Raw genomic sequence first — 23,200 nt, 5'->3', positions numbered from 1 at the left:
TTCCGATGAAAAAAAAACAACTTTTAGTGTATTTTCTTCTTGACTTAAATTTGTCTAGATTTTGCCCAGATTTTGAGTTGTGGACTTTGAAATCTTTTTTTTTTTTGGACTTTACCATCTTTGTGGCATTCGTGTCTTGAACTTTTGAATCGAATGCCCGGATTTTCGAGGATTTCAGATAAAACTTTTTTGCCCAACCCGGATAAGTGCCGGAAAACATCTGGTAAGCTCATTAAGGTCATTTCCGATGTTCTGGTTCAAAATTTTTTTTTAAAAATATCAAAATTTGTTTTCTGTGGCCGGACTGTGGAATCTGTATCCAGTTTATTATTTTCGTTTTCAGTTCGGTTCATCATTGGGACAAAATTTGGATTCGAATCTTGGCTTTACTTTCAAAACTAAAATAAGATTTATTTTCGATGTTTGAAACATATGATATCGGAATATTGGAAAAAAAAATTAACAAGCCATTTTTAAGATTTGGATTTCTTATTTTTACTTTTAATTCTTAGGCAGAATTGGTCCTTAAAAAAGTTCCATAACGGTGATTCAGAATTGAAATATGCTAGTTTCATCATTCAGAAGATTCATTCAGACTCACTAGTTGAATTACGAATAAGTAATTGAAAAAAGAATCCGTAAAGAAAATCAAAGATTCTAAATTGAAATAAGAAATTTCTGGTTAAGGATTCTGTTATTTTGTTGAAAATTTTGTTTGGAATTAAGATTCAGAAATCGATTTCAAATTAGAAGTTCAGAGTTTTTATACAGGTTCATAAAGAAGAATTGCAATTCGGAATTAAAATCTAAAATTGTCCAATACAAAACACACAACAGGTGAAGATCTGAACTCATTTTCAAAAGCGAGTTTTTTGAAAAATTGAACTTCAAAATTAAATTTTTTTTCACAGGATTTTTATAATGAAATAAATTGTCAATGATAATGCATCTTCAGGTTCAGGAAAATTCAGATGGAAATATACTTTATTGGTTTGTTGTTTAACATTATTTATATTGAAGATATGATTTATCAAATTTTATTTATTAATATCAAAGAACTTTAGCCCGAATACTGAAACACTCTTAGAATCACTTTTTTTTGCTATTCTTCAAGGCCGGATTAAAGGGGGGGCAAAAGGGGCAATTGCTACGGGCCCCCCGGCTCAGGGCCCCCCCCGAGGGAAAAAAAAGTTTTAACATTACTTTAAACATACTACTACAAAACCATGAAAAGAAATCAAAACTAGAAAATCTGAATGAAAGCTTGAAATAAAAAAAAACTAAAGAGCCCCCGTGAAATAATATCTAGATTAGTTTTTATTCATTAAAAAGTTAAGGGCCCCCTAGAGTAAGCAGTGAAGGAGCTCTCCCACATTTTGCGAGTTAAGAATATCAAAATCTTCTGGACAAAACCGAATTCGAAACAAAACCAAGGAGAATATGAGGCAAAACACCTCAGATTTTCATTTTTTATCGAAACATATCAGTTACGATATTCTGTACAGAACAGGTAAAATAAAGAAAAAAAATCTCCTCATTTTCATTACATTCAAACGTCTTGCACAACAATAATGTTTGTTGCTACTTTAAGTTTCCAAGTTATGGTTTACTGCACTTAAATAAATAGCAACTAAGTTTGCTTTATGATATACATTCCAGAATTTTACCCGGGCAGTATCCGGGTTGATACCGCGTATTAAAATAACTTTTCACCATTCAATCATTATTGTTGAAATTTTCATTGGGTTGTAAATTCTAAACCCTTTTCCCTCCCTATTTTTCAAAGTAAAATCTTTTGAAAAAAAAACTGTAGTTGCTTAAATTGGACCAATCGACAGTACAGGGTTTATTTTATTGAATTTCCATCCCAATTTCTGTCTTAGACTTGAAATTTGTATTGGAACATTTTCAACTGATTCAACCAAAATTTTATCATCTACTGCAGTGAATATCCTGAATTCAGTATATCATTTTCCAAACGAATTATAGGGGGCCCCCCGAGAAAAATTGCCCCGAGCCCCCCCGATGCACAGTGGGGATCATTCTCAAATTATCATAAAAACGATCTGATAGTTAAGTTGCTAGTATCATTGAGTGAATTTATTAATATGAATATTTCTATAATCTTAATCTTATCTTTTCCCAGATTTAATTCATTGGGATTTTCAAGTTTTGTGTTGTTTCTTCAGTTACTGAAGTTCAGTTTCATCATTTTTCTGAATTTTGAAAATTCAGGATCTTTTTTTAAGGTACTAACTCATTTGAATTCCTTATCAGATTTTTTTTTCAATGATAACTGATTCTGTGTTTTTAACAATTAATCTTTATTCTCAATTTTTTTCAATCGATCATTTTTGCACTAATACCCCTTTGGCTCTGAGGGCTTCGAATTAACTTTCGTCACATTTAGAATAACAATTTGATTAAAACAAATTTTTATCTGATGAGAATGATATACAAAAACATCTTATAAAAATATTTTTTTTGTATTTCAAAGATATAGAATTTAAATTCACATTTGGTGCAAATTCTGCTTTTGCTCTGATTGTAACTTTGTTTCATTTTTTTAAATCTAATTCATATTTTGTTTCTCAAAACTTTATTTGAAATTATGATTTAGCTTTGAGACACTGAATTTTGGTTCTGAATATAACGTGATATAAAGATTTGAATTCTTAAACTCTTATAACTGTATCTCTATGGAATGTAGATTTAATAATTTTGTTAATTTTTTTTTTTAATTTGCTTTCTATGTTTCTAATTTTCATGATATTTCCTAATTGTCAATAGGTAATTTTTTTTCGAATAAGCACAAACCAAACGATCAATGATGATATGAAAATCATTTAAAATATCTATCTATAAGGGTTTAAAAAAAATGAGAATTAAATTTTGCATTTTGCAGCTTTAATCAGAGTTTTCATTTCTCAGAAATTTCTAAGCTCTTCCGCAATAATTGTTCGTGACTGATTACCAATTTTTATTTGAAGATACCAGAAACTATTTTTTACGCAGACAACATGGCTATTTGTAGATAGTATACTAAACTCATCTCCAGTTTTTTACACGTTTAAAAGGTTTTGTATTTTCTGGGTAGCATTTGAAAAAAAACGAATTATAGGGGGCCCCCCGAGAAAAATTGCCCCGAGCCCCCCCGATGCACAGTGGGGATTTTCGAGCCAAAAAAGGTACCCAATTCAGGCAAAAACGCCTTGCATGAAAAAACAACCATTCTTTATGTAAAAAAACACGAGGAATCGAATGGTTCACATCGCTTTCTGATAAAATGACTCTTAACGTCTCATTTTGCTCGATTTCTCCTATTTTTTTGGGTTGTAAAGTTATAATTCCGATTGTAGCCTTCTACCTTGCAACAAAAAAGTCATACAAACCATATTTATTTATGTAAAAACGTCAGCTGAATCGATTGGCGTACTCCAATTTCTGTTTTTACCACGACAAGTGGCTCATTTTGCCTCTTTTCCCCTAAATTTAAGATTTTTTTCAAAGAAATGCAGTCAAACAAAGTGTAATTTAACAAGTTTTCATCATGAATGATCATTTTTTGTAGATTTATTTATATTCTAGCTAATCGCGTCACTTTTTTGTACTAGAATTATTATAAATGGCTAAATATCCCCAACTTCCCCTAGTTTTTTTTAAATTTATGCATAAATTTCACTGTAACAATCGAGCGATTCACATACCAAATGCAAAAACCAAGTGATTTAGTGTAAAATTTGTCGCTGAATCGAATGGAGTACACCGTTTAGTGCTCAGCTTACGAGAATGGCCGCAATCACCCCGATTTCCCCTAAAATCGAGCGATATGTGGAAAAAAATCATTATAACAAATGACAATGTATCATAAAATGCACAAAAATGATTGAAACAGGTATAAAATTTATTGCTGAATCGAATGATGTACACCGCTTAGCGTTCAACTGACGAAAAGAGCCTCAATCACCCCGATTTCCCCTAAATTCATTAAATTTCTTTGAAAAATACATTTTTACAAACGAGAATTTGATTTAACCGATACAAAAAACATTGAATCGGGTGTAAAACTTGCTGCTGAATCAAATGATGTACACCGCTAAGCGTGAAGTTGACGAGAAAAGCCACAACCACCCCGATTTCCCCTAAATAAATGCAGTTTCTTGGAAAAAAAACATTGTAACAAACGAAAATGCAAATGAACATATGAGAAAAACATTGAATCAGGTGGAAAACTTATCGCTGAATCGAATGAAGAACACCGCTTAGCACTGAGTTGACAAGAAAAGTCTCATGTTCCCCAAATTATATTAAATTCATTCATAAACTCATACAATATGAACCATAAAATCGTAGTAACAAATGAGAAAACATCGAAAAAGGTACAAACCATTAAATCATATGTGAAACTAACTGTTGAATAAAATAATGGACACCGCTTAAATTCTGTTTATGAATAAAGTCCTATTTGACTCAATCTCCCCTAAATTGCAATATAAGAAAACAAATCTTGTAACTTTCGAGAATGCATTAGAAAGTGCACAGAAATAACTGAACCATGTGAAAAATTAATTGTTGAACAGAAAGATGTACACTGCTGAACGTTAAGATGACGAAAAAAGCCTAGATCACCCCCTTTTCCCCTAAATTTGAAAAATATTATGTTGAATTGATAATTGATATTGGCTTAAACATGATGAGGCTCTTCTCATAGAATCGACAGAAATACTCAAATTGACTCGTTTATTACAATTTTTTCTCGAAGAAACTGCATAAATTTAGGGAAAAATGGGGTAGTTTTGACTCTTCTCGTCAACTTCACGCTAAGCGGTGTACATCATTTGATTCAGCAGTAAGTTTTAAACACGATTCAATGTTTTTTGTATCGGTTAAATCAAATTCTCGTTTGTAACAATGTATTTTTCAAAGAAATTTAATGAATTTAGGGGAAATCGGGGTGATTGAGGCTCTTCTCGTCAGTTGAACGCTTAGCGGTGTACATCATTCGATTCAGCAATAAATTTTACATCTATTTCAATCATTTTTGTGCATTTTATGATACATTGCCATTTGTTATAATGATTTTTTTTCCATATATCGCTCGATTTCAGGGGAAATCGGGGTGATTGCGGCCATTCTCGTGAGCTGAGCACTAAGCGGTGTACACCATTCGATTCAGCGACAAATTTTACACTAAATCACTTGGTTTTTGCATTTGGTATGTGAATGGCTCGATTGTTACAGTGAAATTTATGCATAAATTTAAAAAAAACTAGGGGAAGTTGGGGATATTTAGCCATTTATATTGATTCTAGTACAAAAAAGTGACGCGATTAGTTAGAATATAAATAAATCTACAAAAAATGATCATTCATGATGAAAAATTGTTTAATTACACTTTGTTTGACTGCATTTCTTTGAAAAAAATCTTAAATTTAGGGGAAAAGAGGCAAAATGAGCCACTTGTCGTGGTAAAAACAGAAATTGGAGTACGCCAATCGATTCAGCTGACATTTTTACATAAATAAGTATGGTTTGTATGACTTTTTGGTTGCAAGGTAGATGGCTACAATCGGAATTATTACTTTGCACCCATAAAAAATAGGTAAAATCGGGCAAAATGAGTATGTTCATCATACTAAAATTAATAGTTTCATGCATAGCAAAGAACATCATTTCAGAAGAAAAATATATTATTTTGGACTCGAGGGATCGAGTGAACCCATAACATATATTTGGGTTCACTTGATCCCTCGTTTAGTATTGCTTTGAAAATATTCCATTAAGAAATTCATATTATACTCTGACGATTGACATCTTGGAATAAATATTTTTATTATAAGTTTTTCGTGTGGGAAACATTTTAAAGTGGCAAAAAAATCTTCAAGGCACAATTTGTTGGACTTTTCAACAAAGTGCAATAAAAATTTAAAAAACTAAATTTTAAAATGTTTTGAGGTAACAGGTTTGTTGTTTTGTTATATTTGGTATATTTATCTAAAACAATTGATCTATGTAAGATATTTCAGTTTCGAGATATAGCTGAGGAATGAAGCGTCCCATGGATCAAGTATCTTCGTTTTCCCATATACGTTTGGTATGGAGTTTTCTGATGATTCGTATGATCTATGATCGTGCAAATAAAAATCGAAGTGAGCTGTCTGTTTTACGAAATATTTGCAAATATTTTTTGCTTTGAAATTCAATTGAAATAAAAAGATATGAAAACTGAAGAACAAACAATTTCTACGTCTTTTCTCTTCGCCGTTTTTCTACGCCTTGTTGTACGTACGTTAGAAAATCACATTGAGGTGAAAAACATCATTCATATCTTGTTTAAAATGCTGAAACCTCACGAAAAGTTTTGTATAACAAACAAAGTTTTGTGACTTCAAGTAATTTAATGGTGTTAAGTATGCAGAAATTAGTTCAGTAGTTCCTGAAATGTAAGGCTCCAGATCTGGCGTTCACACTATTTACTCTCGAGGATCCTTATTATAACCAAAACACCCGTAGGTTCTTTGAGTGTTAAATAATTTATGATATGTATAAATTATTTTTTTTTGTGTTTTAATGTCGTTGACGGTTTTCATAAAAAAAGTTGAATTTCTTTCATTTTGCCATTGTTAAATCTCTTAAACTACAGGTTTTGGCAAAATCTTCATTGCTATATTTAGGATAAGGTTGCCAAATTGCCCGGTTTTATTCGGGTTTGCCCAGATATTTAATACAAAACTCTGTCGATGAGTTTTGATACAAAAACAATTTTTTATTCAATTTTTTGTTGAGTAATTTTTTTTGTTTTGGCATATTGTCAGGATTTTTGGTTGTCAATTTTGAAACCAATTTCCCGGATTTTGCCAGGATTTTATATAAAGTTGCCAGGATTCGTCCGGTCTGTATGAAAAAATTCTGTAAACCTTAATTTAGGATATTTCCACTCCTTCCATACGGCTTAGACGTGTTTAAAGTTTTTGAATATTTCGTTTCAATGATTCAAATGATTTCACCGAAACTTCAGTCCAAGTCAACCTGATGCCGTCAAGAATTGATTCCAATTAACATAACATTGACCAGAGATCGTAATCAACACTTTCCCTACTCCGGGAAAGTTTTCTCGTTTTCCATCCAAATGAACACCTCAGCTTTCGGCTTTGGGTTGATTTTTCCCAATGAGTTTTGCCGCTTAACACACGAACACTGAACTGACTTTGAATTAATTTCCGTTTCCAGATACGGCTGACGCATAAAAACCAGGTCCCAATGCTGATGGCGCCCCGTTCCGAGAAAACCGGTGGTCTGTTCAGCTTCCTCAAGAGATGACTATCAAAGAAACCGAACCACCCGGACATCCCACCCTGCGAGGCCTAGTAGAGGATGGATCTCTAGGAACCAAACTAACTAACTGATGATGATGATGGCGATGATGATGATGGTGATGACAGAGTGATGCCACAACAAGTCGAAGTTAAAGTCAAGTCAGTCAGGCAGCCAGGCCAAGGAGAATCTTTATCGTCTTGATCGGACCATCACCACCCCCCACAAACCTTGTCCCGATGATGATGCTCTAGTAATAGACGGCCCGGATATAAAAAGCTTTAATCAAGAACCAAAATCTTTACAACACAACCCATCCCACTGGCACGGTAAAAGTAGGTAACTCATAAACTTAAAGGTATATGGGCTATTAGAGCATGAAAAAATCCAGAGCAAATTTAATCAACTGGTATGTTACGAGTAAAAATTCAATCATTAAATAATTCGTTGAACCAAAATTTTCAATCATAATTCAAAACGTGGGTATAACAATTTAGATTCCATATATACAACAATAATCCATTCTTTCCCAATAGTTTCCCATTCGAATCAAATTAAATGTCAACCCAAATCACGAGGACTCCAATCTCCTGCATCGCGATTTCAAAATTAACCCAGAGCAAATTAGTTCACGTTGATTATCGTGTCGACGGTGCTCAATTAGCCAATGAGCGAATTTATCATAATTCGATCCCATCGATAAGTAGAAAATTGATCGATGGTACCTGCCCAGGTACCTTTTCGGAAAATGCGTCGCCGCCATTTATTCGATGTCGACAAATTAATTTCGTTTTTCTCTTCCGATGCGTGATTTCCAGCCAGGTGGCTCCGCAGCTGTGTATGGCATTCAGAATGAGGTTTTTGGGCTTGTAACTTGTGCTCATTCATTGAAACACAAAACGGTGTAACGCATTATTAAATTTTAATTAATAATTTACAAACAATGCTGAATTGGGGATGAATTTCATGCGTATTAAAGTACCTACTTACTTTTTGTCATAACATTTTCAATATTCAAATGTCATCTCAATTTCGTAAACTTCATCATACAGAAACAAAAAGTTAGCCGTACCATTCTTTGGATGATGCCAAACTTAGATAGAACATCGGATATTTCGGCGTCTTCAATCTCAGGAGGGAGATTAAAAACTCTAACGTATTTGAAGACGCTAGAATCAGCAGAAAATGTAACGGTAGTTGATACGTTCTTGTCATACTGGAATTGCATGGATGTTGGCAATCGCAGTAGGGCTTCTTTCAGTTGTTCTTCCGTCTTAAACTTTACATAAATGCAAAATTCCTTTGGCTCTTTATACATAGCCAGTAAAGTTTCTGAAGACAGCTGCATCTTCTGCTTCATGAATTGGAAGATTCCCAACTCCGACGGTTCCTGTTTTCCTGGTCCGAAATATATGCGTAATGAGTTTGCGCGTGCTTCCTCCATCTTGTTTTCGTATAATAGTGTTCCGATTTAAGATGATCACTGCTCTAAACCGAACAATGATAAGCCTTCAAGATAACAGTAGCTATAGCTACACACGCGAAGAATAAGCCGCTCGATAGTAAAAAGTCGACTGTTCAACTCGGCGTCTCAAGACGAACTATATTCAAACCCATAATCATCACACAATCTCGAAAAAAAAAAAAATTTCAAATCAATTTTATTTCCGGTTAGACATTATTAAATCATTCGAAATGTTGATTCTTATTCTGAACAAAAAATAAAATCAAGCAAGTATAAACATCAAAAACGGAATGCGAATGAAAAATTGGAATTTAGCCAGAATTTGAAGCTTCGGACATAACAATCAGTGCACAGAAGAAGAATAGATCAAATATAACACCAGATTTGATAAGAAATTGAACTCGAATTCTTACAAAAATCAAATCAGGTCAGAATAATTGATAATAAGCAAATTATCAACCATATTAATTTACATTTCTTTTCTTCAATTTCAATTGTAATTTTGGTTGAAAAATTACTCTGTAATGTCATTTATTTAAAATACTTTTCAATCACAATATGAAATGTGAATTATCGATGAGGAAAATATATCCATTTTTAACTTCAGAGAATTTATTCGAAATTAGTAGACGATTAATTTAAAAATGAAAATAATTAATTCTATCGAGTTATTATGTTAAAAAAGATAAAATCCTTAATTAATATTCAAATTCTACCAGTAATCAGTATAAAAGGAAAGAAAAGTTAATTTTAGATTGTGTTTGCAGCTTTAACTTTATGAATTTAAAATACAACAAGAATTCATCATCACTGACAAAGTACAATTAGGGAAATGGAAGAGTTCTCGAATGATCAAACACGAAACTGTTATTTATTTATTAATTTGTTTATTTTTTCAACCATGAGGAATGCATTGATGACATGTGGTTAAAATGCTTCTTATAAAATTCTACTCTTTCATTTTCAATATCCATACATTTCTAACTTTCTATTTGCCAAGCATTTTCATAATGTTGAAATGTTCTAAGTTATGTTCTTTTAATTTTCATCGATAAGGTCGATAAATAAAATTAACAAACAAAATCACGGTGATTAACTCTTCATAAATTTAAATATAATATGATGATGAAAAAGATTAGTTTGAAATGTTCAGGGACCACAACGATTAAAAAAAAAAGGAAATATAGACGTCTGTGGTTCTACAACATATGTCGCAGCAAACGTGAGATCAATTGATTCTCGCTACTTATGACTCACCAGTAAGTTTATGATTTAATCAGCGTTTCAAAAATTTTCAGCATATTTTCTTGAATAACCGGCCTTGGGAATTCTAAAAGCCGCCTTAAAATAATATTCAGTTTAGTTCATGGAATTTCTTGACTTGGCGAATGTAAGAAGGTGTGCTGAAAATTTTAAATTTTGACATGAATGAAAAAAACCTTCCTTCCAGCACCTGAAAACCTAAGAACTTCATGTTCGGATCACTACTAAAGAATGAACAATATATTTTTTGAATTCGAAATTGCATTACGAATGTGGATTTTTTGTCTATAAGATTTTTGAGAAAAGACCCTTGAAGAAAATAAAAAAGATTTGAGCTTTGAAAACAGTTCAATCGTTTTGTTTATAATAACTTAGAACAAAAGATTGAAATTTAGCTTTGATATCAGATTCTCGATTAAAACTGTGAATTTTTAATACTCTTTGTTAAATTTTTTGGGCTTCGGATAGAAAAAAAATCATTTATGTAGTTAAAATGTAAATCAGGTGTAAACACAGGCGCTTCATTTACCTTAAAATTTCCTATCGTTACCGATGTAACCACAGTAACTGTGTAGCCGATTATCGCTTGTGCGATTGCCCTCTCCTGACTAACGACATCGTCGGCTCTCACAGCCTTACCGAAGTGAAACACACACCTGTGATATGCGCAGTGCGTTAACGGTCTTCGGCGAGTCAAGGTGCACGTCTCCCGTTCAGCCAGTGGCGTTTCCTTGCCAGGAGATTTTTTGTGGTAGGGCTGAACGGGAGACACTACTTTTGGTCGGTTTTGCCAAGGTAATAGTGAAACTGTGTGTGTGATATAATATTCGGCAGATTCCCGGTAAGTGAATTCTTTTTTCATTTTGAATTTGGAAGAAACAAGAACAATTTCTTGAAAAGGGGACTAGGCTACGCTGAGTTTTCGATATCTGCGCTGTGAAAGGGAACCACAAACCAGAGATTCATTAGAAACAATGGCCGCTGATTTGTCCCAAAGTTGAGCTTTAGGTTTTTTTGAACATTTACGTTGAGCTTGCATGCAAGAATGTATGAGTATGGCATGGTTTTCCCTTTGCGCATGCTATTTATGGGGTTTTAACTAGTGATGAGCTGATAGCCCTAGTAAATTGAAAGTGTTTGCAGACAAGAAAAAGTTACGCATACATCTTGGCTTAACTACAAATTGTTTACTCAAAGCCTAACCGGACAATGAGCGAATACACTTTTATTAGTGAACCTTCATATAAGAGAAGCGACATCTGATCCCTCTTAAAATAAAATATGTGGCAATATCGCCGAAATCTTGGACAAAAAAAATCCCCAGCACTGTTTAATGGCTCAATGTTCAAGCTCTAAAGTGAACGCTCCTTCAATCCAACAAAACAACATTGAACTCGATGCCCGAAGGATCGCGATAAACGGTATGAATGACTTGAATTTCGTTAATAATTAGTTAGTTTTCTAACTAGAAACACGATTCACCAAAGCATTGAAATAAATTGCACCTAATCATAAATTCATATGACAAGCTAAAAAAATTATCTGTTTGAACTATAACAACAATCACAATACCTTCCTTGGTTGAGTTTTCAATAAGAAAGGTAAAAGCTCTGGGACAAAATGCTTGGATCGATTGGAATCGATTTTGACAGTTCTTTTGCTCGATTGGAATTTTGTGTTTCAGATGTCACTTCTCTTATATACAGGTTCACTAACTTTTATATGTGTTGGGAAGCGTATGGCATAGAAGAGAAGATAATTAAAATCATTTTTAAGCAACGGAACTTGTCGATCTAATGTCAAAGGATCCCGTGTTTTGATGCTGAGTATTCGACTTAAAATTCTGTAGAGGGGTAGAAAACATTGTAAATAGGAATAATGATTTGTGAGTAGGTATTATCACACTTGGATGGAGCAGGATGTCAGCAGTGAAAAGAATGATTGCAAATACAATTTTGTAAATTTTGCAATATCACCTGCGTACAATATTTCAGTTTTGAAGGCAAAGTTTTATAGATCGCCAAATAAGTTATGATTCTCGTTCAACCAATTTATGCACTGGGCGCACGACTATATGACCCTCATTTAAAGACATCCCTTAAATTTGATGAAACGAATATTGGGTACTCATTAATTTGGCCAAGCTAAGTTGGATCGGGAGGACCAACACGAAGAGTGTTCTGAAGGTTCACTTTATGAGTTTTCGTTGGATCGGGAGGATCAACATGAAGAGTGTTCTGAAGGTTCACTTTATGAGTTTTCGTTGGATCGGGAGGACCAACATGAAGAGTGTTCTGAAGGTTCACTTTATGAGTTTTCCTTGGATCGGGAGGACCAACACGAAGAGTGTTCTGAAGGTTCACTTTATGAGTTTTCGTTGGATCGGGAGGACCAACATGAAGAGTGTTCTGAAGGTTCACTTTATGAGTTTTCGTTGGATTGGGAGGACCAGCATGAAGAGTGTTCTGATGGTTCACTTTATGAGTTTTCGTTGGATCGGGAGGACCAACATGAAGAGTGTTCTGAAGGTTCACTTTATGAGTTTTCGTTGGATCAATACCAAAGGAAAGCTTGATAAACTTAGTAAGCTTTTGAACAAGAGGTTCAACAGCCATAATTGAGATGCTTGGTACACCTGATGCTTGATTGGGATGGGATAAATGAAAAATCGATTAATGTGCACAGTCTAGTATCAATAAAACAGTAGAACACGAAATGTTCTCAAAACTAAAGCAAGGCTTTGACGAGCCAATAAAACATTTCATGCGTGGCTCATGTAACAATCGAGTTATATAGTAAAGTGAATCCAGGTCAGCTCGTTTGGATGCAGCTTCTCAGAGGCATACTACTTGTCTAATCCGGAACTCAATATGAGGGATACACACCGAGATTATCGCGGGCACACGAGTCCAGTAACACAGTCATTGTGTAACAAATATGAAACAGTCGACGATTACTTCTAGCATACTACAAGCATAGTCATCATCAGTTACGGTATAGATAAAGCACTGATCATACTGACAGGACACTTAGAACAAAAATTCGATCATTTTCTGGCTAATTTTTTTTCGTCAAATTTAGCAGGTTCGCAATACCGACGGCAGGTGGCGAGCCTATAATTTTTCCGGTAGAAATGCCCTGTAGGAAAAATTTACCTGTTTTGCACGATTTTATCGTCTGAATTGCCTGTTTTTTTGCGAAAGTCGGGTGGCACTTTCTAACTGGGATAGCATTTCTTCAAATCGATCGATGCGCACTCTGGAATCGATATTGCGTACTATCGATTCCAGAGTGCGTAAATTATTCAAAAAACGAAATCGACTGTCCAGTCAGTATGGTCAGTGGATAAAGGTTCGAAACCAAAAAAAAAACTATGATGTAAGTTTATTAAGAGTAACCGTAATGTCCCTATGCAAGAGCTTAGCGAACAATCAAAATTATGGTGTTCGAAATCCATACTAATCCATTTCTGGGAAGTCAAAAAGTATTGGACATAAGTAGAAATGTTGACACAAATGATGGAAGCATAGTTTTTGGTTTTATGTTAATATGTGTGAATTATAGAGAACACGTCTTTCATGATTGTTGTGGAAGGAAATTGTTCAATTTCAATTATGTTCAATTAATTAATTTTTTTTTGCTTCAGCTTTTGTGTAGGGGGGAGATGTGTAGCCGATTATCGCTTGTGCGATTGCCCTCTCCTAACTAACGACATCGTCGGCTCTCACAGCCTTACCGAAGTGAAACACACACCTGTGATATGCGCAGTGCGTTAACGGTCTTCGGCGAGTCAAGGTGCACGTCTCCCGTTCAGCCAATGTAGTGCAAAGCATAAGTTGCACAGTAACGAGGCTGTTTAGCATTTACTAGCGAAAGTATCAAAACATACAACAGAAGAGCAAATTTTAAAACTTAAAACTATCCTAAAATTAAAATAATTATAAAGAGAACGAATCTCTGCGATGAAAGACTGCATCGATTTTCCTCTGAAGTTAGAGATGATGTTGTTGGCCATCTCTTCGATCGATTCAATGCTCGCAATCCGATAAAGATCTTCGGTGCTGTGCCAAAAAGGAAGCCGCAAAATCATTTTCAGAACCTTGTTCTGAATCCTCTGGATGGCTTTCTTCCTCGTCGCGCAGCAGCTAGACCAAATCGGAACTGCATACATTATCGCTGGTCGGAACACCTGTTTATATATCAGCATCTTATTTCGCAGACACAACTTTGATTTCCTGTTGATGAGAGAATAAAGAGATTTAGTGTATTTATTACATTTAGATTGAATATTTTCAATGTGATTTTTAAAAGTAAGATTCCAATCAAGTGTGAGTCCCAAGTATTTCACGTGATCAGACCATTCTAATGAAACCCCATTAAAAGTTATGGAATGATTTTCATTAGGTTTTGAAAAATTTGCTCTTGGCTTATGGGGAAATAAAATCAGTTGAGTTTTGGAAGCGTTAGGAGAAATTTTCCACATTTTCAAGTGATTCAAAAAGGCCTAAAACTACAACGTTTTTTTTTTCAATTTTAAAATCCGCTTGGGCATCATTTAATTATACCTGTTGGAAGTTGGAAGTCTCAACGAATAAATGTAAATGAGCACCATGCGAATGACCAGAGTCTATTGGCATTGAAATAAAAACATAGATTTAGCTCTGTTCAAATGTGTGCTTCAGAAAAGGTGTGGAAATAAGGGGCCGTTCAGATACCACGTGGACAGAAAAATGAGATTTTTGACCCCCTCCTCCCCATCCGTGGACAAGTGTAGACATTTGGCAAACCCCTACCCCCCTCCTCGGATGTCCACGTGGATAGATTTGAAAAAGTTTTTATTTTAAATACCTATAATTTGACAGTTAGAAAACACCACTTTTAGCCTTTTTGTTATAGAAATGGCTGATTTTGTAAAACCGAATAAGAATTTCCTGATATATACAAAATTAAAAATTTTTAATTTCTTAATTATAATATTTACAACTTGCTTATTGCTTAAACTTAAACTGTCAGGTATGCAATTTTAAGATTTTGATTTAAACATCTTAATATTTATTCACCTTTGGAAAATATTTTGAAGGTAAGTATGTCCACGTGGATAAGACCCAAACCCCTACCCCCCTCTCCGTGGACAAGCGTGGACATTTTCATATCCCTCACCCCCCCCCCCCCCCCCTAAATTGTCCACGTGGTATGTAAACGGCCCCTAGCTGGAAAATTCATGAAATTTTTCAAATTTAATGTTTTTAAAAAGAACTGAAAAGCGGCAAAATTAATGAACAAAAGTGAACCGATGCATTTAAATTTCATAAAAACTTGTCAATTCTTTCATTTTATTGAAGTAATTTTGAATTTTTTTGCAATTTTTAACGAAGCACAAAACAAATTGGCTATTTTGTAGAAGTAAGTCATAACGTTTTTAAAATAAGTATTTCAAAAGAAACAAATAGCTAAAGCTCAGTACTCCTTGATCGATAAATACTTTTTTCTAGTACATAGAATTTATAATTTAAATTTAAATTCATTGTATTCACAGATAAAGACTTTGGGATTATTTTTTTAAATCAATCGTTTTCAAAGCTGATTATGTTTTGAAGAAGAACAATATTTATTATTGTTTCTTTATATATTCCTTAAGAAATTTGAATTTAAAATTGATTACCGGTATCGATCAAAACATTGGAAGAATGATCTGTCATTTATCGATCGAAATCATTTTCTATCTGCCATTGAACTCACCTTTTGCTAATTTTGAAGATTTGACCGAATGACATTTCACTCTGGAATATTTTTTCGCTGTGGTGAGTTCACGTTCACGTTCGCGTCCGAGTTCATAAGAACTGTAAACCGGCTTTAAGAGCGAATGATGATTGTTTGATGGTTACCGATAGTAACTCAGAAAATAGTTGATCACTAGAGAGGAGAAGAAAAACAAACTAGATATGCGTCGTTCGGTGCTGAAAAGCGTCGTTTGTTAAAAAACAGACTATCTATAGCGATTTTATTTTTGCGCTAGACTTCAAGCACAAAAATATCGTCAATCTCAAATTTTGCCTTACGATTTTGCTCTTTTCCCTCATCAATAGATGTGTACACCTCTTGAATTTGAAAATTAGCTCTTCTCTTATTTATAATGGTGTTATATAGAACAGAGAGAACTTTTTTTTCATAATAATTTAATTTAAAAAATTATAGGAACAATTTGAAAAATTGATTCAATAGTACAAGTTCAAGTCTCAGAAACTTGAAAATATTTATTCTGCGTTCTTTTAATCAATTTGAAAACAATACCAAAAATGCACAATAAATGACTTTCTATCATCAATTTCTTTCTCATGGTTTCTCACACAAATTCAAAAAATAATAAATTTTAATGTTGAAATAAATCGAAATTTCCTAAACAGATCACCATAAATGTTTCAAATCAATGATATTTTTGACAAGTAATTGATAATTTTTGAAATATTATGTTCCTTATTTTGAACTAGATACTTGCTTCAAAATACTTTCTAAGCAGTCTAATTTTCAAGTTTGAAAGGAATAAAATTTCCAAAACACAGATTGAAAAAAAAACCTGAATTATAAAATAAATGTCAATTGATTAGAAAATAATAATAACTGTTATTTATTATCCATCTTCATTAACATTTTTTTTCTTCATTTTCAACTGAAGGGTTAATTGAAATAATCCGCTGTAGTGTTTTGAATTTGAAAAAAAAATAATCGCGATTTGAAATGTGAATTGTTGATAAGACAAAAATTTAAAGAATTATGTTTTTAAAACCCAGAAATTCAAAATTGAAGAACATAGACATATTTATCAAAAATATTTCAAAAAATTGAAATAACGTTCTTTTAAATTCGGTAAATTTATTTAAAACTTGAAAAGCCTGTACTATAAAAATCGGTAAATTCATTTTAAAGTTAAAACAAAATATGGAGATTAAAAAGATAAGTTTTTACAATTTAAGGATTTTTTTTTCAATAAATACGACTTACTATTATAAAAACTTATTTAAAGAATTTAATTGATAACTCAAGGGAGAAGCATTCTGGTGCTTATGTTTTAATGACTGATTTGGTAGATTTTAGCGTCTTGAGCTTGAATCTTTTGTCATATTTTATATAATAATAATATTTTGATGATGATGGAGAATGATCTTAAAGAGTTAAATTGAACAGTTTTAGAGAATTTGGAAACATATCGTTAGGTGCAAGTATTTTTGACATTACTACGGAAAGTTAAAAAAAAACTTTCATTTTACAAATAAGTTGAACTCTGGCAAACAATTAGATTTATGCTTTATAAAATATCTAAAATTCAATTCGTCTTTAAAAATTCGTTACATGAGGAAAGTAAACAAACAGAAAACTTATATAACTTTTTTCGCAGAATCCAAAATTACTTGCAGTCTTGAGGAAAGTTGATAATTGATTCAAAAGTGTTATTTACAAAAGTTATGTTTTTGTTTGAAAATTTGTTAAAAATGGCAGAACTTTCTTAAATAACTCTAATCTATTTTTAACAATTATTTCAACAAGCTAATAGAAAAATTGCATATTAAGATTCAGAGCACCCTATTCAGTCAAAATTACGTTCTAAATACATTGCACTTCTATAAAATGTAAATTTTGTAGCCATTTTAAATGTGATGCATTTTGTCTCCTAATTCAGCATAACATTTGTGATGACATTTACGATTTTTTTAAAAACTGTTTCAGATTTTTCACTTCTGGATCACCATTATGAAACTTTCTAAGGTTCCAATTCCAATTCCAGTTCCTATTCCAAAATTGTAATGTTGTAATAAATAGTTGTAATTTTTTTTTCTTTTCGCATTTCGAAATGGTGAGTTTTGAATATGGAAAATGGTTTGAAATACAAAATCAAAATTCGCATCACATTTTTTCCCAGTGACGATCCAAACTGGGTTTTAAAAAAAACACTAGATAATGAATGCGAAATCTGATCTCAAATATCGAATATAATGTTTATAAACAAGTTTGATACCACAAAATTTGGAATTATTCTAACCTAAGCTTACCAGATATTCTTCCTCTAATATCCGGGCCGGGCAACTTCGGGTTGTTTTCCCCAATATCCGTCAACATCCAAGTTATTTAATAACAATCATGAAGAAAAGAACTTGAAAAACTTTTTTTCTTAAATACGTGTTTAAATTTGATGAAATTTGCTCAAAAACTGGAGCAAAATTTCGAGGCTTTGACTTTAGTTCTGAGACGAGATTGTTACTCTTTGATCATTTAAGTCGTTCATCAAAATTTGTTTAAGAATTTGAAATTTTGAGTTTAGAGAAGAACATTTCACTTAACATTTTTGAACTCTCATGGGTGGAATTAACCCCCAAACGGTCAATTTAATTCTTTTTTTGAAATTTCAGTTTGCTAGACGAGCAAATAGGCGGCTTATGAATAGGAACTGTTTAGTATTTTAAGCAATTTTGTCGTGAAATTGCGTCCTAATAACCATTCAAACACAAACTTCTCAGCATATACATAAGTATGTGTATAAGTTAACCAAAGTTTGACCTTGAAGCTGCTCGCTACCTTTTACCAGAAGTTTGGAAATTCCTTCAAAAACCAAAACTATAGTAAAAACGAAAATAATGTTATTAAATGCATCCCTCCTTTACTCATGAAACTTTTCGTAAAACAACAGTATTTCTGTAGCATATTTACCAGCTCGATTGAATCCCGAAGAAGAAAAAATGCTCTAATGGCTCATTACACCAATCAAAGTCAAACTTATTTATAGCGAAATCGATATACTCAAACCAAAACTACTTAGTGAACCTTATTGTTAGTATCAATGAAGAAACCAAACGCTTTATGTGGTAACAAATGTGAAATGTCGTCATGTAGTACATATACATGGATGAGTCAAAATGAAATGTGTATTTTTCTTTCGATTCAAAAGAACACGTGCATATGTATTCTTTTGAATATTTCTTTTTCATTCCTGAGCAAAAATATGAAAACGACGAATGGGGAGAGTAGTTATCCCATTGAAAGATGCAAACAGTTGAGAAATTGTGTAGGGTTCGACAAAATGGAAAAGGTACGAATATTTTTGCTTCAAAAACACCACAGTAGCAGTTAACATGCCGAGTATTGAGAGAACTGTAAATATAAATAGAACGTTTTAAACAGTATCCGTAGTAAAAGTATCATATTAGTAGCACTAATCGAAACTGATAAACCTAAAAGAACCAGTATTGATCTTATCGATAATTACTGAATAAACGAAAATTCTAAAATAGACTTTAAGAAACCACTAAAGTATTATACAAGATGCTTATTAAGATAAAACATATATTAGTTAGATCACTACACCGAGAACGAAGAGGAACGAATACTTCACGATTCTAAAGTATGTTTAAATGAACAAATGTCTCATCTAAGCGACCAAACGGCTTCTATTTAATCCTGATGGATTGATACATTTACCAGAGGTGTGACTGTTACCTGTATCTTACTGTGAATAAGCGTGAACTGCAGAATTTAAAACGAACAACCAAAATAAAAAATCGACAAACATTGTGTATAACTGCTGTATTCGTTTTTGTGTTTATGTAACGGTATATTGCTCGTTGTTTTTCTCAATTTATAAATAAAAACCAACGAGGCGGATGGTTGGCAGCGTATTCGTATACAGCCTCCGGCGAACCTCCGGATAGTAGTTTCAGGCCTAAAATACTGATTTTTATAAACAAAACACTAAATAGAAAATATCGTAGCTAAAACATACAAAATATATTGGACATGGAATAGGAACATGGATGCGGTGGAATTGTAAAGCGTAACAAAAGGCATGGAAAAGTTACTAGAACGAGTGAATGCGAATGAAGACGGCGACTTCGTGTACAACTGTTTAACGGTCGCCATATTGAATGAGAAAGCTTAGCGAAGAGTACTGGAAAAATAACCTACAAAAGCTACCAAGTAGCGGAAAACGAGTTGATGAGCTGTTTCTATTAAGTTTCGATAGAGTATATAATGCCCTCTAGTTCAATAATGTAAAAAGTTACGTTGTCATTTCTTGTAAGCATTAAGTTCGTTTTAACGAAGATGTGTAAAAATGAAGTACACTCACACACACAAACTTTCGGACCAAACGGGGCTCTACTAGCAGTAAAAGATCATAGCGACCACACATACACACTGACGAAGATCGATAAACACACAAATACTATCTGATCGTTGAGTGGTTTTCGCAACAAGTGCAATGATTTTAATCAGACAAATTGTTCATATCCCACACTACGAATAATCGAATACGATAGATATCTCGCTGCATTTGTGTCGGTGTTCAAAACCGTGAGAATAAATATCAAACAAAAAAACATAACAACACCCGTTACTTCACGTCACTCTTATTTATAATTATTGTTGAACATTACCGACTGTTACCGGTTCTAGTGTAATTATTTATTAAAATTATATCAAGAAATATAAAACAAAAATATATGCAAAAAGTCATGAAAGTCACATTATTTATGATAATAAAGTATATTAAAAAAAAACCAATAGTTTCTATCGTACTAGTAATCAACATATATTCGTCCATCAGTTATACCAAAAAAAAAACAAAACATACTGCTGAAGCTTATTAGAGATGTAATAGTGTATGCCATGTTCATAAGAAAAAAGAAAGAACTAAAAACAAACCAATAGATCGCATCGTCGATATAGTTTTATACTAGAGGAGAGTCCTTTCGACCACACTCGCCCTATTCTGCTCGAAAGCACAATTTGTTTATAAATAGGTACCTACATTTAAAAACAAACTCGATCATTGTGATTTTAACTGTAAAATATAACTTCATTATTCCGAACAAATGGTTGAATCTATCCGAATGTGTTAACTGGCCCTTCTCTGTCAATATTATGTGGAAAAAAAACTACATTTATGCTATTAGAAAATCGACCCGAATCTTCACACTCACCTGCAAAAAATTGACGAAGAGCATTTTGAAAGATTGTTTCAATCCTTCTAACAGTAAAACGTTTGCATTTGAATTGAAAAGAGACGCCATCACAGAAGTACCAAGAACAAAATAACTAAATTTAAAGCTGGATAAATATAAAGTAAAACTGAATAGAAAAATGATTTCCTATATTTATATGATATGATAAAGAGAAACTCGTATAATATTTGAAACAGTGTTGGGCATTTTCTATTTGATCCGAAAAATCTCCTGTCATAAAATGATTTTTGTTCCACTTAGGAAAGTTAGTGACGATTCAGAATTTAGATTCAGAATTCAGAATTCAAAATTCAGATTCAGAATTCAAAATTCAGATTCAGAATTCAGATTCAGAATTCAGATTCAGAATTCAGATTCAGAATTCAGATTCAGAATTCAGATTCAGAATTCAGATTCAGAATTCAGATTCAGATTCAGAATTCAGAATTCAGATTCAGAATTCAGATTCAGAATTCAGATTCAGAATTCAGATTCAGAATTCAGATTCAGAATTCAGATTCAGAATTCAGATTCAGAATTCAGATTCAGAATTCAGATTCAGAATTCAGATTCAGAATTCAGATTCAGAATTCAGATTCAGATTCAGATTCAGAATTCAGATTCAGAATTTAGATTCAGAATTCAGATTCAGAATTCAGATTCAGAATTCAGATTCAGAAATCAGATTCAGAATTCAGATTCAGAATTCAGATTCAGAATTCAGATTCAGAATTCAGATTCAGAATTCAGATTCAGAATTCAGAATTCAGAATTCAGAATTCAGAATTCAGAATTCAGAATTCAGAATTCAGAATTCAGAATTCAGAATTCAGAATTCAGAATTCAGAATTCAGAATTCAGAATTCAGAATTCAGAATTCAGAATTCAGAATTCAGAATTCAGAATTCAGAATTCAGAATTCAGAATTCAGAATTCAGATTCAGAATTCAGATTCAGAATTCAGATTCAGAGTTCATAGAACTTCCACCATTTATTTCGAACAATGAAGTTATGGACACCGACTTTTCAGGTGCAGAATTAAATTCAGCTCTGAGTCAGTGTTCTGAATATCACTCATTTTCAATGAATGTTTCTGATTGCCCTTCGCACCTGAACGTACAGCGGTCGGGTTTCGTTATTGATTGCTACTCGACCTACCCGATCATCGATCGTTCAATTCATCGCTAAAATACAGATCACCTCGCTAGATGCTTGCTGTCAAAACAGTGCAGCACCATCATCAAATTGGAATCTCACCAATGCGCAATGCATATGGCGAATCTTGTTGGTCTTCGATCAGGAGTGAATGGATCAGGCAGTGAGTGAGTGATACATGAAGCCGATCATTAGCGTATTTTGTTTGATTTGATATACAGCAAATTAATAAATTTATCTGTTGTTATAACGTTTTTTAACATCAGTATGATTAAAATCAAATTGTAGTTGTGTTTGTGAGGGAAAGATGTTCAATTTCGCCGTGTTTTTCAATTTTTACAAGTTCTTTTATTAAACTGTCGTCCGTCACGTTAAAATTACTGAGAATTTATGGTGTTCCTCACAATTGTTTGATTTTTCTCGTCCTGCAAAAAATAATTTTGATTTTCATATAATTCAGGCAGATACTGAGTGAGCTACATTCAGAATGGATCAGTTTGTATCTCAATCATCTCCGATATGCGATGTTTGCTAAACCGATTATTCTGAATGATGCGACTCGGTTTGCATAGCTGATAGGAGCGCTGATCGAGATTGCATACCAGCCAGGCGAAGCAGTTGCGAGAGGCGCTTTCCCATTATACAATCAGAATGTTTCCAACAGGAAACGCATCCTGAGTGTTTGTTTTGATTGATATTCAGAACACTGCTCTGAGTAAATGTGTTGGGAAAGCCACCGGACCGGACGAAATAACATATAGTATGATTACGAATATGCCACCAATCGCGAAAAGAGTTATACTTAAGTCTTTCAATGATTTATGGCAAAGGGGAGATTATCCAATCGAATGGAGGGAAAGTATAGTTATTCCAATTCCAAAACCCGGCGATTCAGAAAATTTTCGTCCAATCGCACTTACTTCATGCTTAGCGAAAACTTACGAAAGAATGATAAACCGCAGGCTCCAGTATTTCTTGGAGGAAAATAATGTTTTACATCGCAATCAACATGCTT

At 33.2% G+C, this 23,200-nt stretch overlaps 1 protein-coding gene across 4 annotated transcripts in view; it reads left to right on the top strand.

The window, feature by feature from the left end:
• LOC129757634 (diacylglycerol kinase 1) overlaps positions 1–21,197 on the top strand; it is a 459,105-nt gene extending 437,908 nt beyond the window's left edge. For all 4 annotated transcript variants that reach the window (XM_055754909.1, XM_055754905.1, XM_055754906.1 and 1 more), the window contains one exon: positions 7,231–21,197. In XM_055754909.1, coding sequence (XP_055610884.1) covers positions 7,231–7,320 — 90 coding nt within the window. In that variant the 3' untranslated portion in view covers positions 7,321–21,197. The remainder of the gene's footprint in view (positions 1–7,230) is intronic.
• The last annotated feature ends 2,003 nt before the right edge of the window (positions 21,198–23,200 follow it).

This window comes from Uranotaenia lowii, chromosome 3 (genome assembly GCF_029784155.1).
Source record: "Uranotaenia lowii strain MFRU-FL chromosome 3, ASM2978415v1, whole genome shotgun sequence".
In the NCBI taxonomy this organism is placed as follows: Eukaryota; Metazoa; Arthropoda; class Insecta; order Diptera; family Culicidae; genus Uranotaenia; species Uranotaenia lowii.
This window is presented reverse-complemented; position numbering and strand designations above follow the sequence as displayed.